This window comes from Habropoda laboriosa, unplaced genomic scaffold (genome assembly GCF_001263275.1).
Source record: "Habropoda laboriosa isolate 0110345459 unplaced genomic scaffold, ASM126327v1 scaffold123, whole genome shotgun sequence".
Taxonomy (NCBI): Eukaryota; Metazoa; Arthropoda; class Insecta; order Hymenoptera; family Apidae; genus Habropoda; species Habropoda laboriosa.
The window spans coordinates 120,580-139,842 of record NW_017100236.1 but is presented as its reverse complement, the minus strand read 5'-3'; the positions used below and the strand labels follow the sequence as shown (position 1 = coordinate 139,842).

At 43.7% G+C, this 19,263-nt stretch overlaps 1 protein-coding gene across 3 annotated transcripts; it reads right to left on the bottom strand.

Moving 5' to 3' along the window:
- Window positions 1-2,129: 2,129 nt before the first annotated feature.
- Window positions 2,130-19,001, bottom strand: LOC108571662 (integrator complex subunit 3 homolog). Of its 3 annotated transcripts, XM_017933761.1 has the most exons (3): window positions 18,300-19,001; window positions 3,163-3,524; window positions 2,130-3,102 (listed from the first exon to the last, which is right to left on the bottom strand). In XM_017933761.1, exons 2-3 carry the CDS (start codon window positions 3,502-3,504, stop codon window positions 2,164-2,166), a joined length of 1,281 nt encoding a protein of 426 aa, XP_017789250.1. In that variant the 5' UTR covers window positions 3,505-3,524; window positions 18,300-19,001; the 3' UTR covers window positions 2,130-2,163. The 3 variants fall into 3 exon arrangements, with proteins under 3 accessions (XP_017789250.1, XP_017789248.1, XP_017789249.1); XM_017933759.1 differs by having other exon boundaries at window positions 2,130-3,524; XM_017933760.1 differs by lacking the exon at window positions 18,300-19,001 and adding an exon at window positions 15,773-16,017 and having other exon boundaries at window positions 2,130-3,524.
- Between the last annotated feature and the right edge of the window lie 262 nt (window positions 19,002-19,263).

The following is a 19,263-nucleotide window of genomic DNA, read 5'->3' as shown; positions in this document are numbered from 1 at the left end:
ACATAGGCAGAACCATGCAAAAATAGCACTTTCAAGAGAAAATCATGTCTTCTAACGTTACATTTTCTATTGGAAACATTACTTTAGACAGTTCTGCATAAACGATTAACAATAATAAATAAAGATATACTTTACAAATATAGTGGCTTCAGGTTAACTTTTTGTGGCTTATCACACTGACGTACGACGGGAGGCGTAGACGAACCACCAATCATAATTAATTCAATTATTTTTAATAAATATTAACAAAACAAAATTATTACAACGAATTCTACACCGATTTTCGAGTTAATTCGTCGCTTTGGTTTTTATTACGCGTTCGATCGACGCCTCCGACGTTTACCAGAAATTTTCGAAAAGAAAAATCCCTTCGAATTTGGCGCGTGGTCTCGACAGCTTTCTTTCGTTTCCGACGGTGTTCGATAAATCGAAGGATGTGTATGCCCTTTCTGTTTTTTTTTTCCTTTGCGTATGACACAAAAGCGTTTGCTCACACACATGTACGCGGACACACGGATACTTTAACACGTTCTTGTCTTATACTCTCACGATATCGAAAAATACGTTAATTTGAAGAAAAAAATATATATCGTATTTATATGTATGTATGTATATATACATACACACATACATATATATACATACGTGAATGTATATATGTATATTCCTTGCATACGTGCACTATGTATATAATTACATAACACCTATAGGCTCGCTTAATACATTGGATACCGCGCGGTTGTTTTTTTTTCCCCCGGTATCCGACAAGTCTCGCGGTTCACTTTTCGTCCCGACGAACAGAGAGAAGAAGAAAGCAGCTCAGAAACACGCGCGTTGGCGCCTCGTTTGTTCTTTTCTTGGCTCTTAATATTTCTTCGGCCACTTTTTTCGAGGGTTCCACGAAGCACCAGCGTACGTAACAAATTCGAAATAATGTACACACGCATCCTTTCTCGTTTATACGTTACATATGTACACACACGGTCAAGTTAAACACTAATAGCAAAAGTATAAAAAGAAAAAGAAGAATGGGGATGGTCTGGAGATAACGATGAGGCGAAGAGGTCCGCTGGTAAATGACAGATGCTTCACAAGGTTGAATTTCAGTGAATCTTCCCTTGTTTTTGCGATGATCAATATATATGGTTGATGATTTATTTTGGAAAAGAAGAGATCGTGAACATTAAAAGGGGAGTTATTGCTCTGCTTGATAACGATACGGAGGGGGATTAAATCGTTAAGGATAACTGGCGGTTGTGAGATAGCCGGTTGCGCGACCAATTATCAATCGAAAAAATAAATTCGTTTTTTTTTTTATATGGAAAGGGAAATTTAAGCCTCGTTAATCGGAAGATCTTCGAAGTCATTTTTTTGTCCGATTTTTTGTCTCTCAACATTTAATTAACGATAAATGATAAATAAAAATAAATCGTCCGAAGACCTTCGAATTAACATTAAAAATGCTCGTTTCCCTGTCCATTCTATAACAATATACGAATCGAATAATATCGAGTTATTCGAGAATCGTTGCACGAGATAGCCAATAAATTCAAAATGAACTAGCTAGCGACAATAATGATAATAACATTAAACGAAACAGTAGTAGCCTAAAAAAGTCTTACAGCATAAGTTACTTATACCCTAGGATGTCGCATCTTCTTTATCATCTAACTCATCGTTACGATACCGTGGACAGCAGAAGAGTACCCTATTTGGCAACCAGGGCATCCTTCGACGAATAAAACGCACCCGAATTTCCGTTTCCCTCCTGATAGAACCAACTGTAGCCTTTCTTGCCTCGTCTAGTCGATCTCTAACCGTTATCCGACCGATAAGAAATCGTGTATATGATTCGTTTCACGCGACATTGGTCGTCTACCAAAGTACACGCGGATCCAATACTGCAACGTCGGTAGTAATCGCTTCAGATAGTAGAATCTCTACCGTACAAAAGAACGAAACGACTACTACCACCTAATCTTCAATCACACGTTCGTTGAACATATAATCACCATCGACAAAGTCTCTCCTTCGTCTCTTATATATCATGTCCAACGTGATACAGCTCGAGGATCTTTGGGATCTGTTCGAGGATCGCAAAGAGAACAATTCTTCGCATGTTTGCCCCGCGAAGAGAGTCACCAGGAGGACCCAGTTACTCTTTCACGGCCCACTGACCGTGGCGTTTGCTGGTAAAGAATGTCCCGTGACCAAACTGCTCTCCGTTGGTTTGCCTAAACGTAGTATAGACTGAAGGGACGCCACCTCGGAAGCAAGACGGTCAAGCCTCGACTTCACCTCCCTCTCGCTCTCAGGAACGGCAGATACGTTGGGTCCAGTCCACTCTGCACCCAAGGAAATCCCAGAATCACGTTCGTCGCTGGAACCTTCGTTGTCCCAAGGTGGAGACGCTCTTGGTCCAGGCTCCTGTTTGATACCCTGAAGCGCTAGAAGCGCGCTAGCCGCATCCTTATCACCGATACGCGACTTGTGCCTCAGTTTATGAGGTAGACTGTTGTTAGCTGCTGGGTTCACCACCAATTGAGGACCCTCATCTCCGCTTCCAGAGGATAATTCGAATGGAGATTGAGCTCGTCGACCTCGAGACAGGTTCAGAGCGCTCGTCGTGTCCACATGCATCGCTGGATGAGGATAGGGATATTGGAAACTCTCCGTCTCAGGGTAAGACGTTGTTTCAGGCACGTAAAGCTGTGCAGGTGACCTAGGTGATCTTGCTCCACTGACTGGTTGATGGATCACCGAGGTGTGCACGGGACTAGGCGTTCTAGCGTACAGAAGAGCCGCAGAGGCTGGTATTTTCGCCCTCTTGACGCTAATAGGTGGATCAGCTGGTAACGCGGCCAGCACGTGCTCCGTGCTGATCACAGACTCGCCACAAATACCAAACTTGTCCCGTATCGCCTCGAGCTGCGTCTTTAGGATGTGGTTCTCCTTGCTCAGCTCCATGACACGCTGCTCAAGCACCATGTCGTTGAAACGCCTCTTCTCACGGGACCGCTTGGCCGCCTCGTTGTTGCGTCTCCTGCGATCCCAGTAGCTGTCGTCCTTCTTGTTGTCCGGTATGAACTCCCGTTGCTTGCGCTGGGAAAATAGCTCTTTTCTGATGTCGAAGTTCGGGGGGAAATTTTCAGGGTGTGTCACCTGTTGGGCGTCGTGGTGATGGTGAGACGGCGGCTGCTGCTGCTGCTGTTGCGGCTGCTGCTGCTGAGGCTGGTGATGATGGTGGTGCTGTGGTGGTTGCTGCTGTTGAGGTGGTGGCTGGTGTTGGGGTTGGTGCTGGTGTTGTTGCTGCTGTTGCATGCTCAACGGGGCACCATGATGACCTGGATGCGTCAATGGGGGTAACGGGCCATGGGCGTCGTGAGCACCATGACCATGACCCGCGTGTGCCATTGAGTGGGTGGCGGGCATGTTGCTGTTCAAACACGCGGTCTCACCATTGATGGGCGATCCACTCTGGCGGGCGACAATTTCTGCCACCATAATTTGTCTTCTTAGTACATCTGCAATGTGAAAAAACACTAAGGTTATGCACTGAATAGAATAACCACAGATTATGGAGGACAGAAGCAAGATTTGTAATAAAACTTGGCAGGATATACGCAGGAATAAATCTAGTCAGATTAATAGGACTGTATATTATTTCGACTGTTGGAGTTTCAGATAGCAAGGAAACAATTCTTCGAGTCAACAACACAGCGGACGAGTTTATTAACGGCGGTGACGAAAGTGGCGCAGCAGCGTGCCAAAAGATCACGATGACGACGTGCAGCAGCTTGGTGACTTGTCAGCTTAATCATGTACCACGTATAAATTGATCCAACTATGCTCGTGTTAATAATCATTTGCCTCTGATGATTCTATAGTTTTACCAATGTCTCGTTAGTGGAACAGAACCTGAAATGGTGGAATACGTATGTTTAGATGTATTGTTCGAACGCAATGCTTCCTATTTTGGACACAAGGTCCTTCCAGCTTTTTAATGGAACATTTATTAATCCAAAGTGACGCAAATACGCGGACTGAACAGCTTATTTGTTATCCTAGACACGTACGAAATGTAGTCCTTGCGCGGCGGTGTCACGCAACAGTCGAGTGACAGGCCATTGCAGAAGAAGGTCGCGCGATACGGAATCAGGAAGAAGGAAAACAATCTCGAGAGATCTCTACAGATAGCTGACCTCCCTGGCCGCCTTTTTCTGACTCGGTCGCCTCGATTACGCACGCGCCATGTTTTAGATTACGATCCATATCGATCGACCTACCTTTCCGGGTTCGAGCAAAATAGCCGACCGCGATTTGATTCGAACGCGACTCGCCAAATGACTCAATGTGATCATTCCTTCCTGATGACACCAAGCATGTAATAACTATAACAGAGAGCTGTTAGGAAGTGTAATCAAATCATTCTGGTTAATCCGATGACGCATGCGTATGAAAGCCGATCGTCATGTCTGATACGCGACATCAAACAGCCGGTTCGATAATAATTGCTGTTTCCTGGAACGATTGTTCATTCACCTAGCTAATCACTAACATCACGCACATATGTAATGAATATATGTATGGTACGCAGAGAGACAACATGATTCTTATTCTTAGGTTAATTGGACCATTGAATCATTAATCTTCCGCGACATGTTGATCAATTCAAATAGAATACACATACCGGTAGAATGTTGTTTTTTCAGTATTATTAACGAGGCTATCTGTCCTATCTGTTTACGGTATTTCTTATCTGTCAGGGTAAATATTAGTGAAAAAACCGGGAAGAAAAAGAACGGTTGCCAAGTAGCGTATACACACGCCGTTAAGTGTACGTTCAAGGTGCACACTTTCTGTGTACACAGATATATCAAGAGTCCATTTGTAGTCACGGGACGTACTACGTCGAAGATCATTGCCTCAACGCTGTATTTGCACGCGTTAAATTGTTTATACAGACCATTTCCAATGCCATTGGCGTGCTCTGTCGATACATCGCATATTTTGGAGGCTCGAGGATGATTTGTACGCCATCTGGGTGTGGCTATGGGAGGTTATAGTTAAATATCCGTCTCGTGAAGTTTCGCGACCGTTACATGTCGTAAGAGAGAGAGAGAGAGTGGCGTAGGGCGGGCAAAGGTGAAGAATTTCGAGAGATCGAAAGACGTGCTCGCACTGCCAACAATACCAGTCCGGGCGACGTTGAGGAGTCGCGAAATAGCCTTGGGTAAGGTCAGGCTCACCAAGGTTGAAGGTGTCGGCGAACTCGGCGAAGAACGTTGCCGGTCGAATTTGTTAAAACTTTTTGAATATAGTTTCTAACTTTCGGTACAATCGATTGTCGAATTGACATGACAGTTAAAATTTCAAATGGTTAGAATTTTGCCGCTACGCATAGTGGTGTCGTTCGATCTTAATCAAATGAAGTATCGTTTCAAATATTTAGTTATAATTATTTGTATTATTTTAGTTATCCATATGAGATATTTTACTTATATAATTTTAAGATACATTGAATAACGTAATGTATTTGAGATACCTTTGAAATATGGTATTGCAGAAAAATATTTGACCTCAGTTGTGAGCAAGAATGACTAGTCCTGCCCTAGTTACGAATGAACGAAGTACGCGCGCTTCGCGATATTAAAATGTGATTAAAACGCGACGGTTATGATACTAAAATGTCTGTGATGTAAAGATGATGTACGCGTGAGCTTCGCTCCGAACACGCGGCACAATTATGTAAGTTCTTGTACGACCATTTCCGCAAATCGGTCATCATGTGCTCAAGTGTTATGCGGCTGATTCTCGTAACGTGTTAATTGGACGCGATAAACGTCAAGAAGAAAGATAATGCTTGATTTAATAACTTAGTTGTAATCAGTCTGAGAGAAAAAAGAACTCGCGATAATCCACGACCTACGAACAGAGTAATCGAGTCGACAATCCAATTATCGATCTAGAACCCACTTATTAATAAAGTAGGTTTTCTCAGAAATTAAAAATAATTTCTTTTCATGTTTCTTCGTCAAATATGTATGTTTATGTAGCTAGAAAATGTGTGAGCATTAATTCGAGTGTGAACCGGTAGTTATTCGTGTGCCTAGCACGTGCTAGTAAGCACGATACCGACTGTTTACGGATTGCATCGTAGAAATTCAGTGGCGGATCTAGAGGGGGCGATAGGGACGACCTCCCGAGAGTAATAAAATATAAAAATATTGTGTCATATTCTGAAAAACTTGTTAGGTATATACTTCATGTGTTGTCAATGTATACATATATATATTTGCCGTGCTGTTCGCGATTTGCATGCTTAGCGGACGTGCTCGCTAGTGCATGGAAGTTTTTAGAACGTTTTCAGAATACCATCAGAAAATTTCTAGAAACAATGTTACTACGAATTGTGCGAAGAAACGACAAGTGCACATCGTGGTCGCATTCAGGACTGAACCCCTGTCCCCTCTTGAAACAAATTGTAGATCGATCAAATTCACAGTCGTTCAATGATCACAGTCTGATAACACACATTGCGTCACATCGTGAATAGCATAAGAATATATGTACTATGTATGTTATGTACTTTTGATTTTATCCATTCTTCTCGACCTATCATCCTTACAAGTTACAGTTCTAGGACATAATACCAGCTCAGGTATTTTTTCACTTAAAATTTACTATTTATACTAATGAGTTACAATTTTTAGTTACAATTGTTTGTCTTTCCGATTTGTTAAGTTCTACGGTCAAATTAAGTTGTTTTTTTCAAAAGGTTCAGATTGATCGTAAATTAGCACAGGATTATGCTTCAGGGTACTTTTCAACTTTTCAAAACAAAACAAAATTATTCTATACAGACAAGTGTATATAAATTTTAAATTTTGTAAAAGAAGATTCAAAAATGTACTCAATGTACTTTTACCCCCGCGCCCCCCAAGGGAGACTCCTAGATCCATCACTGTAGAAACTCTTATTTACTCAACCTTCGACGTTTATAATACGAAAACGAAGATATCTGTGTTTCGAAACCATGTGTACACGTGCCGGTTATGCGGAAACGGGAGATAAGTTTCATTCCGCGTAAATTTTAACTGGTGAGAACGCACGTTAATGTCATTCGATTCGAAAGTACGGTTATATTAGATTTCTTTTATCTATCACGTTTTATCATTGAATATTTATTAATAAAAGTAGCATGGAAATTTACTTTCGAAAGAATAAAACGTAAGTAAAATTTCTTGTTAGTTGAGTTATTCATGGTAGTCTATGCAACTATTCAGCAATCGAAATCGAATAATCGAATTTTGGACTTTCGAGAATACGCGGTAAAATTTCGATAATCGAAGGAACGTTAGTTTCCCCAGCGCCATTTCTAACGATGGCGTGTGCCTCGTGAATTTTCGACAAACAAAAGCAGAAAAAGTTATTCTGCACGTGAGTATTCGTTTGAATAGTTCATATTTCGAGTAATGAAAGTGCGTGCGAGTGAAGTGTGGTTAGTGCAGTGTATGCCTGTGATGGAACAGAAAAGAAATCTGTGTGGACTTCCCCCGGTACAATCTTCTGTCAAGTATGGCTATAAATAGGTGCGTATCATCATGCTTTTTCCAATTATTCACGCTTCCTGTATTCGTTGAACTCTCCTCTCGTGATCGACTGTTATTTTTTCTCATATCCGCCAACCCAATATATTTCTAGAACAACGCGTTCTCAGTAAATTAAATATTCTTCCTTCCCTTAAAAATTAATCTTTTAACGGGTTTTTATTAATACCTCATATTGGCTTAACCTCAATATGAAACAAAATACTCGACTCGACTAGTCTAGGCTATCGAACTTTTGCAACTCGCTGTGTGCGAGCGAAAGGAAACGTTAATGTATGAATAAGAGCGAAAGAGAAGCCGAAACGGCAAGCTCGTGAATTAACCGTTGAAGCACGCGGGCAGAGAGTTACGTAAGGGCCTGGTTGCATCATGTATACGCGTGCGTTTCCTACGTCCACGTGCTACACGCGCTAGTTTAGAAGTGAATGTCAGCAACTTATATCGCGGAAGCCCCTTGCTATCATCCCTCGGTAAATACGTGTATACGCGGATCTCTTTTCTAATTCCGCCACGTGTCCTTCCAGCTATCGGTTATGTATCTGGTACCTCAAATTATCTCCGACCTGGCTGCGTCACGGTTAACCGGAAAAGCTGCACCACTCAACGACATTTCTGCGAAATAATGTCGACTAATACCAATATTTCATAATGTGAAAACTCGCGCAAATTATGTACCAATTTTTCCGTTTTGTACTTTGAAACAACATTTCGACATTTTTTCGCTAGGTGGCGGTAAAAAGAACTCAAGGGAGACGGGTTAGGGTTGTGAGGTCGGTAAAGGGGGCTCTCGATTCTTGTTGCAATGCTGAGGTATATGTATTCGTAGACACGAAGCCCGCACGAAATTGAGCAATCACTTGGAATTTCACTCGCAAAGTTACGTACACTGGGCTCGCGTGACTCATATCGCGTCGTAGCTAGTTCCATCGATCCGATGATTTTTGCCAAAGTAGAAAACATCGCCCACAGAAAATTTCTGTCCTGACGAAATACACGTAGCACAGTGCACGCCATCCTACGTGCATACTACTCTATAGGTATAAGCGTTATTTCGCGAAACGATCACGAATAGCTTCTATTGAATCACCGAATTTTCCGTCCATGTAATACAAGTTTACGACACACGTTACTTCCGCATGACGTATCTTGTTAATCTGGTTATTTGAATCACAGACGAGGTACAGGATAGACCTAACACCTTATGGGCCTTTGTGTTCAATGTTCTAAAATGCCTATCATGTAAAAAGTTAGAGGTTTTGTTATGCCTTCCGCGATATAAAGTGATGAATTTAAAAATTATATACAATCCAACCATCAGATGGTAAAGTCAACAAATGTAAAAAATCATCTTTTCTTAAATCCACATATAAAGATACATATATATGTTGAATTGCGTGGGTAGAACTGTTCACGATCTTTTGATAGCAGTAGAACAAGCGCATGATCTACTAATAAACAATTACACAAGTTTTTTATTTATAATTTCATAGTTACATTTAATTCTAATTCCAATTATGTACTACTAATGTTGCAACACAGAGGAGGTCTATGGTTGTAATCTTATTTTATGCTGAATCGGTAACGTTGGAAGCGACACGAAAATGGTAAGGGCATTCTCAGTCCTCGAGACGTAGACGCAAAAATACATTAGGTGTACTTGGTCTGTGATTTGAATCTCGTTTAATTTTAAAGCGTAACCGACCGAGCCCTTGTCGTCATGAAAATTCTATCAATATATCGCCACCTTGTTACAGATAAAGAAAGAAATCACTTTTACCATCTCCATTGCCGGTAATTGACCATCTTTGTTCCTCTCTTGGTATACACTTCGAGGAATCGAATCACCCGACTCGGATACACGACACGTTCTCGGTGAGTCATATTTAGCCATTACACGTTTCTTTACGTGCATATTACCGTGCACTAACGGGAGCCCCGGAGAGCTCGTACGCGTGACGCGCTCCTCTCTGTGTATGTAAATACAGGCGTGCGCACGAACGCACGTGCGCCTGTATACCAGGAACGTAGCGCTAGGGACGGAGGTTGTCGCCCCTTTCTCGTGAAACTGGGAAATTTATTGGGAGTAACGTACACGCACCGTACAAGCCGCCCTAAAACTTTACTGCCCCTCGTAAACGCTGGCGAAACGATTCGTTAGGGGATAATGGAAGTCGACGCTGGTGCTAAACGCGAAATTATCGAACGGTTTAGGGGAGAGACACGATTAGAATAATTTTGCAACGCAAACGGTTACACGGTTTCCTCGAACAATCGATAAAAATGACAAAAGCGGCGAGAGACGGCTGGGAAAACAGTAATTATAAACGTGCGAACGTGACGAAACTCGTACATGGTTGCTCAAAACTGGCCTCTAACGCGAAGATCGTATCGATAGAGTTACGATTGTGTGTGCGCCGCGTGGCTTTCGTTCTATGTTCGGGGTCAATATTTCTCCATGGAGATAATAATAGCGACCCTTGGCGCGCGTCACACACACACACGAAATAATTACGTAGCATTGGGCAACAAGCGTTGGAATTGACCCGATACCGGCGTGAGTTGCGTTAAACGCTACCACCTTCCTCGTATACAATCACGCTTCCACGGAACAATAACATTGCCCCCTCTTGTAAACGACGTTAACGCATACAGGTTAGCTTTCTTGTGTGTATACCTACGAAGGATTCCTCTTTTCTGAATGATGACGCAATCATATTGTAAACAAAAGAAGATTCCATTGTTGACACGAATGTCCCAATACGTTTATCGTAAACACACAATTCTACAAGACCATCCATCAATAGTGTTTGTCTCGAATCCAACTGACAAGTTCGAGTCGATATTCCGTATTTAAAGCGGATTATATGATATCGTTGATCAATCGTTACCATTCGAACGATCCCGATGGGAAATCGGGCTGCGCGTGCGCCGTCGTATCTACGTGAAAGTGGCGCAGCTGCGTGACGTATACGCGAAGATGCATGCGCACACGTGTTGCGCGCGCCGCGGCGGGAATCACGTTTCACCTTCGCGTACGAACGTCAGGCGAACACGCGTTCATTGTTCGTGTGCTATTTGCTGAAAATAACACGCTGAATTTGCGACTCGATTCGCGAATTATTAATCGCAATTAGATCGATCCGCGTGCGTCACGTGTACCGTGCAATTCGTGTCTGCCGGTTGCGCAACATGACACAAGCCCTGTAACTAAGTGACGCAATTTAAATGACACCGTCTGCACATATACACAACCGGCAGGGAGGGAAGGGGTAACGTGTGTTTTTCTTTTACGAGCTAGCGTTACGAGCTGGTGCAAGAATCTCTATGTCACAGATTCGTTAAAATTGTTAAAAGTATCGTTACGTCAAATACATTCGATTCGACGTAAAATCCGTAAATAAGGAGGGATACTGGTTCCTGCAGTGCTATTAATACACGGGATGACTCGGCTCGAACGAGCCACGATGAATGATCCTGCAACGCAGTTGCATAATTTCTCGTTTTTTTTTCTTTTTTTATTTCACTCGATTCCCAGATTCAGTTTTCTATTTTTAATCGGCGTATATACGAGACCAGTACGTTTCGCAAGTCACGAAAAATTGCAGAATTTCACGGCGTAATACTCGTCACGTTCATGAAACTTATAAATAGAGAAAAAAACGTCTGAACTTTGAAAAATAACCGCGTTCTATCAGTCGGTTGTACTCGAGTCAGGGAAAATACAAGCAGGATCTTGTTAGATTTCCGTCGGGTTTTGGGACCGGAAACATTCGCTGACGGTGTAGTCGGCATTATCGTCCGTATCTTTCCGTTTCTGACGGTCAGCTCGTGGTTACGTGTCACACGGTGGCGATCGCGCTAGTATAAAAGCTGAACTAATTCCTCCGAAGTAGAGGAAAGCTTATGCTTGCCCGAGAAACACGGGCCTCGTTGTCACGCGTGCACGTGTAAACTCATCCCAACTGTTGCGCAATAGCTGCGGACTGCGCACGTGGCCAGCGACATCGGTGTCGTTTCCGAACACTATAAACAAGCTGCCAGTTTTTTCCTGGTATTTAGAGTATCAGCAACCTCCGTTGTGCAACATTCTTTATCCTCTATCTGTCGTTCATTTTTCATTTACTTTCGTATTCAAGTGAAAAATACTTTGCTAATTTATTTCGAATATGAATCATTTTCTTTGGAATTTTTCACAATGATTAAGTACACGTGCATCGGTCGAATTCGTATTCCTTTTCTTTTGTCATTACGCAAAGTCGATTCCCTCGTGTTTTCTTCCTTTACATACGGAAAATTTCCTTGTAAGAGGGGTAAAAGGAGGGGGGGGGAACACGAGACTGACACGATGAAATGCGAATCAAGCGACGGGAAGGCGGCGCATGTTTTTAATAATCGCGATGCACGGTCGAACTGTAAATCCCTGGCGACGAGGAGGTTATGAATCCGTTGACCCAACGCCAACTACTTAGGCATTTGTTTCTCCTCTGACGCCAGCTTTTCGGGGAACACACGAATGCGGTGAACGAAAGGAACAAACCGTAGCGCGCACTTCGCGGAAATTTGCTCGCGCGATATATTTCCAGGGTGTCGCTTCCCGACGGATTACTTTTCGACGAAACCGTTGCATAGCGGATCTCTCTGGCGGGAAATCATGGATCAGAAATCATTCGTTGTTAATCCAACATCTGGTGCGCCCGATGACTGATAGGCGAGAATATGACTGTAACTTGATCATTCGATACCGTGAGTCAGCTGCTGCACAGGCTGTTTCGAAATCCTTTGTTTAAAACGCACGTACCAGCTGAAGGAAATTACAAGCGAAAAGAATATTTGCGAAAGGAAATCGTGTCACAGGATGACTCGAAATGGGTCAACAATGATTCGCTCATTTAGGAATTCTCCACTTTTTATTACACGGTTACATTTGCATTAATAATCACAAGTGAGTCATAACTGTTTGGATTTATGCATTCGCTGGCCCTGCACGAAATGAAAGGTGCAATTATCAATTTTAACCGTGTATTTCTGCTTTCCGTATACTTCGTATAGAGATGCGAGTGTGGTGCAAAGGGGTGTTTCACAAAATTCCATAAAAAAAAGAGAAAAGAAATTGCACATTTTTTAAACGATCTACGAGACGCATATCGAATAAAACGGTTAAAAGTACACGATCAGCCCTCGAGACACGCGTCTCATTCTCGCGTGACCGCGTCCTTTTCTCCGCTCCAAATTGTATCAACTTGGCTGCGTGACGCACGGTTATGTAACGACAAAAGCACGCTGTTCTCTCCGTGACTGTCACTGTACACACGCACACGCCCCTGCCCCACCAGTCGCTATTTCGTCGCCCCCCCAACGTCGACCATCTTATCAGCGTCTTAAGGACACGACCGTTATCCGTCCCATTACCCTGGAACTGGACACGCGATTTACCAAATTCCTCGTGTTCAATGACGTGTCGATCGCAGTAAAGCTTCTACGTTGCCTCTGCTTACAATCTCTATGTGTGTACATACGAGAAATCTGTCGAGCCGTTACTGAATACGTCGAGAACGGAGAAGGGGTGATTGTTACGTAATAGCGGAGGAGGTGTGTTCGAATTCCCTTCATTCAGTCGCGGCGCGCTTATCGCCCGAGGATCTTGTCGAATAGGTAACACCGGAAATCTCGCTCGTCGAACGTTTGTAGGAACCTCTTTGGACGTGCGTATGTACAGTCGTTGGAAGAAATACGGTGACGTCCTAAATTATACGATCTATATAAAGCGAATTGAAGGGAACAATATTTTTAGGAAGGAAATAATTTAAGAATGAGAAGATCAAGTCTCCGCTTCTCTCAGAATGTAAATCACACTTTTTCTCTTTCGAGAAAAACAACAAGGAGAACGGAATAATTTAAGAGATCGAGGGGAATTTTTTCGCGAGACATTTTTAGCGGTTAAAAGCCTCCGTCGCCGGTATTCGAACAACAAAGTCAGATGGCGGAGGGGAGGGCGTTCCAAAAATGCGGTGATAGAGGCGCGCGCGGTCCTGAAATAGTTCCTCGGGTACGTCGAACTTTAAGTACAGTACATAAAGGCACGTGCACAATGCCGGCCACTCGATACCGCTCGGCCGTGCGTGTTACGATTGCGGTCAGCGCTCACGTAACAGCCCGACCGACCGCTGATACCGTTATCGGGCCGGCACAGGCACTTCGAACCGGTCTCCGATTTCGTTTCCCGCTCATTATGCAATTGGCCCGCGATAACGCGACCGCCAACCGAAAAACAAAAAGGGGAACACAGCCGACGATACCTCCTCCTCCCTCTTTGTCCCTGTTATTCCTGCACGGTTTTCATTGTTCACGCCCCGATACGCTGCTTTACGCATCCTGTTAATACACGGTTTTTGGGAACGTTTTATGCCAACACGTTGATATATATGTACATATATATAACGCATTAGCGTTACCCGATGTATATACACCACGGGGTGGTTATTCGGTCGGACAATGTTTTGGGAACGTTGGAAAACTGCGACTTCATGTCTCGGCAATGCCATACTAGTAGTAGCATTATGAAAAACATCTTTATCTGTGGTGTACATCGGGTAATGATAATGCCTAAAAATTTTCCCATTTAAAAACTTAAACACGACCCTTTACAGGGCTTTTCAAGGTCGTTGCAAGGTTAAAAGTATAGCAGAACAATATGTCGCCCTTTATACCCTGCAACTTTCGTCCGGAACATTTTTTTGTATCATTCGTAGTTTTCGAGATACGTACTTCCGTGTCTGAGATAAACCAGCATACTGTGTACAGTATATGTACATGTACGTATAAACGAATAGATACAGTTAAATGAAACGGTTACACGGTAACGGTGGTAAATACAACACGGTTCTAAAGATAAATAAATATTAATGTAACGATCTTGAAATATTTAAACGAAATAGAGGTTAGTGTACACAAGGTGTGACGTAACACAGGAGCCTGGGAAATTATACAATGGCCAGATAAACGAGCATCGAACCGAAAGTCGGACGTTAATCGATTCAATAAGTCGGCTCGTTTATCTTTTGAATAGAGGCTACAAACTTATGTAATAAATCGTGTTATACGTGGTAATGTTCTTATTCGTGAAAACGACGCGAACAGTGCTATTATTTCATTTCACCAGGGAAAATCATCCACGGTTCTATACTGTATATGTTGATTAAGTTTCGACTATTTTTATTCGTGATAATTCCAATGGATAAAGCACTCGCGACGATAGTTGCTTTTGTTATCAATCATCGGCAAACAATGAAGGAATCGTGAGCAGATAAAAATAGCTACGACGTACGGAGACACAATGTCAAAGTACAAAGGGTATTCGTGCCGCGTCACCCGCGTCGTAAATTGCCGATTATCTGAATTTTCACGCGGTCCACGTGAGCCGTGTTCGTAGCACGTCGACACGTGACCCATGAGTAACGTGTCGACTGCTCGCGAATATGCTTCCCTGCCGAACTGGTTACGTAACAAACACGTGGATCAGATATATATCAGCGAACGCTTGGCTTATACATTTCCTGACGGCGATCTCGTTAGCGACATATCAGTAAAACAATTCTCTGAAAAGAATGACTGAGTTTATGAATTTTTTGTATTAAAAAAAATTCGTTCAAATTGCAAATTTTCACGAAATGAATAAAAGCCAAGAATAACTGAAAGAGAATTTTCCGACAACTCCTGTAATATATATATGTGGAATACGATAGGAGAGCGTTCGAGTGGGCGTTTCGACTGATAAACAATGCGAGCCCGGCTTAAGAAATGGCGGTGCGCGATGCGTGATGCAACTGGTGCGGCGCGGCGCATAGAAATGCTCGCGCAATTCGCGCAACGCGCGCTCTAGCCTTTCCTCCGTGCTGCTCTCCCGCCGCCACGTGACTCCTACACGTGCACGCCGTGTTATGCTAGACCATTCACCTTCGTTGCATAATAGAAACGCGAAAAGGTCATCGGGAACAACGGGCCCTGATATTTCCTAATATGATTGATAAATCTCACGAGTCCGATCACGTCTCACCGTTATATTCCTTAAAAGTGAATTGTTGAACACATTTTCAACGTTTACACGGGAATATCGTGGAAATTTTCGGCGTTTCGTAATGTTACAAAAATGTTGCAATTATTACCTGACTAAACGCGGTTATCACTGGTTATGAAAATTTTCTTCGAGTTGCAGTGGTGATCGATGAACGACCGGTGACGCAATGCACAATCTGCAATGTCCTGAGACGGTTGGCACACTTATGTATATACACAACAGAATAGTATACGCTTGGTTATATATCGTGTCCGTTGCGCGCGGAACAGACACACCAGAAACCGTATCGACAGGGGAATAGTACGCCAGACGCGACACGTAGCTGGCTATGCACACGCTGGTACTGCGCTCGCACGCCTCTATGCACGCGAATATAATACGTACGCGCGTCATGCATTTCCGCGAACCGTAGATACCGCTAATCCGGATTGATGTGACACCAAACAATCTAGATCGACCGCTCAAGATAACGAGCGCGTACAATGCGCGTTATGCGGACCAGCTAAGTCCGTCCGCTTGTCGACTGACCTCATAGATATCGTTCAATATTTTCATCGAGTCGTAGTACGGCGGCGACATTTTACGCAGTTTCAACAACGAAATATACATATCGACGGTAATGACCCCCAAATTCTGCGGATTGCGTCACTCGTATCGATAAACTGTTGACAAGAAGACGTACACGTGTAGAAACGTCGGTAAGATCGGTATGGCGTCGATAACGCAACTACGTGCAACAGGGTGCAATGTACACATTCAAGTCCTTAATGTTTCGATGTATGTTTAGAAGTTTTACTGGTTTTTATTACACGATTTTAAACGTTCACGTATACAATTAATACTAGCGATTAAGCACGTTTTCTAATTTCCATTTTGGTATCTTGTTTAATCCAAATTTATCGATATTTGCCCGATAACATCGGCCTCCTGCATTATCAATATTCACCGATAACAGTGCAGCACAGCCAAATTTATACCAGTCATTAACGATCGTAAAACCGAGCTAATAAATCAAAATCGATGAAATTTATATCGGACGCCATTTCGACATTATCCTCCCTGATAATTTCGAGCACGAAGAAAATCGTTCGAATACTTTTATACATTTCCACCGCCACCCTCTCATTCGTGACCGCCTTTTAAACTGACCGAGCAGAAGCCAGCCAGCGTGTGTATCTTGGTACACGTGCGTGCCCTTCGCTCAGAGTCCGTGAAGCTTATTGCACACATGCTTTACGCTACGACGAGGTTGAGAGTTCTGCAAATTAGGCCGTGGCCCACTTCGAGCCACGATAGAGAGAAGGTGGCGGCCGCTGCGAGAGGAGAGTAGTGGGATCGATGGTGGATGGGGGGATATACAGAGCGCGAAACACCAACGATGAAGGGGAGGGGGAGCGAGTACAGTTCCCGTTTCGAGCGAGGATCGCGATTGATCAACGACGTCTTCGACGTGACGCGTCCCACGTGGGATCAAGAAGTTATTTCTATCTCATATATTTTTTTTTCAATTCTAATGTATAGACGTTGAAGCATCACCAATGACGAATCAATTTCAGTCCTATTTCTCATTTTTCACCAAAGATATTTTCACTCGTTCCCAGTTATCTCTAACTCGTGTAGATCGTGAAAGAAATATTTTCTTAGTTAATTATCAGAATTTCTGTAAGTTAGAAATAATATTTCGAATGGATATTTTATATTTTCCGAACGGGCGCGTCCGTTAAAGTTCGTCCAGCTCGACTCTCCGCGGCAAGCATAGATAAGGATCAGAGTCCTCTTCGCTTCGTCACGAATGACGCAACGACCGCTGCCGCGTTGCTCACGCGTTGCACGAGACTTTCGTAAGCGCGCGGAGCCTTCTCTCGCTTCGCTCGTTGAGCCACTCCGATTGAACCATAGTCGCGCACAATATTCCTCAAGTCACACGATAATCCCTCTATCTATTTTTCCACTTGTCATTTGACCAAATAACATTTTCTCGTCTTTTTCTGTATTTTTCACTTTCCTTTATTATTCGAGCGATCGTGCACAGCTCATGATTCAGGTGCAGATAACGGAGATAAGATAGCTGATCGTAACGAAAACAATGGGTGCACGGGGTTTATTGCGCTCGCAGATTGTAGTTAGACGTTGCGTCACCTGAATCGCTCTCGAAGGTCAGAGTCTCCGGGTATTCAGGGTCGTTTCGTAAATATCACCGCCGAAAATCGGTACGATCGTGATCGATCTCGAATTTATTGTTGCACAGATCGTCGAAGAAGATTCGCGTCACGTTCACCGACGAAAGTTCAACGAATCACGGTGCCTTATTATTTGCTATTACCATTTATGTTAGTTCTACGAAACGGAAAATCGACTCCACTTGAGCACGCACACCAGCGATAGTTATGTTCGCGAGAGTGTTTAGTTCAAAGTCCTAACGCGTGACAAATCGGCACAACAGATAACGTTCTATTTTACAAATTGTTATAAAGCCATTTAGCACAAGTTGAAACAACGGTCGACGGGTATCGAGTTGATTAGCACACCTGTGTTTTCTCGAAGAATCGTTTTGGGATTTTTTTCACGAGGCGGAGAGAAAAGTCGATGAAATATGGAAGATTGCGATTACTCACCAATTTTGAAAGATTCTGTCGTACACGAACGAACGACGGAACAGCGATCCACTTTGCTCCGCTTGTCGAGAATTGACGAAGGCAGACGGTGCGCCGCACTCGTCGATTGGCAAACGGTCAAGCGTAGTACAGTTTATCCGCGAGCCACGGAGATAGTCACTGGCCGAGCGCGGCGAGGTATCCCGTTCGTCGAACCAACGTAACGAGAGTCACCGTCATAATAACGCCTGTTATCGCGGCTCGCGATCGGAAACCGTTCTCCCTCTGTCCACCGGTGGTATAAATCCAGCAAATCCCACCGGAGAGCAGAGACGGTTCTTACGTGTCGCGTCACACCAAACGTACAATATATCAGAAAATATCAGAAGTCTCCTTGTCTATTCCCCGATACGAAATCGGTATTTCTTTCCGTGCGGAAAGAAAGAAGGCACACGATGGGGAAAATGAAACGAATAGCACTTGAGAGCGCGAACGTTGTAATAAATACGCTCGGAATCACGGTTGAACTTGAACTGTATTTTATGGGCGCAGGTGACAGTAGGCTGCGCGCAACGACGTATACTGTGTTGTAGTTCCTTGTAGATCGTCCCACGATCCACACGAGAGCAGACAGTAGAACAAGAGAGAGTGTTCCGCGACAGTAGACGTACGTCCACTCACTACGGTGTCGGCCTGCAAACTGACTGCACGCTGCGTGAGACTCGCGACTGCCGTCTTGGCCCCAATGTCGTCTGGCTTCGAGTTTGATGCGAGAAGGCTGACGCAGTCATGTGTGTCGGTGTGTACGTGATCGTGTCTGCCGGCGGTCCGCTTCGATCGTGGTAGTGACGGGGTGGCCGCGCGGTGGGGGGACGACGGCAGGTCCACCCGCCGGGGGGGAAGTTTATGCCTGGTTTATGCTCGGTTTATGTGCACTCCCCACCATCGTGCTCACGCGCACACACTGCCAGCCCGTTCTGCGTCA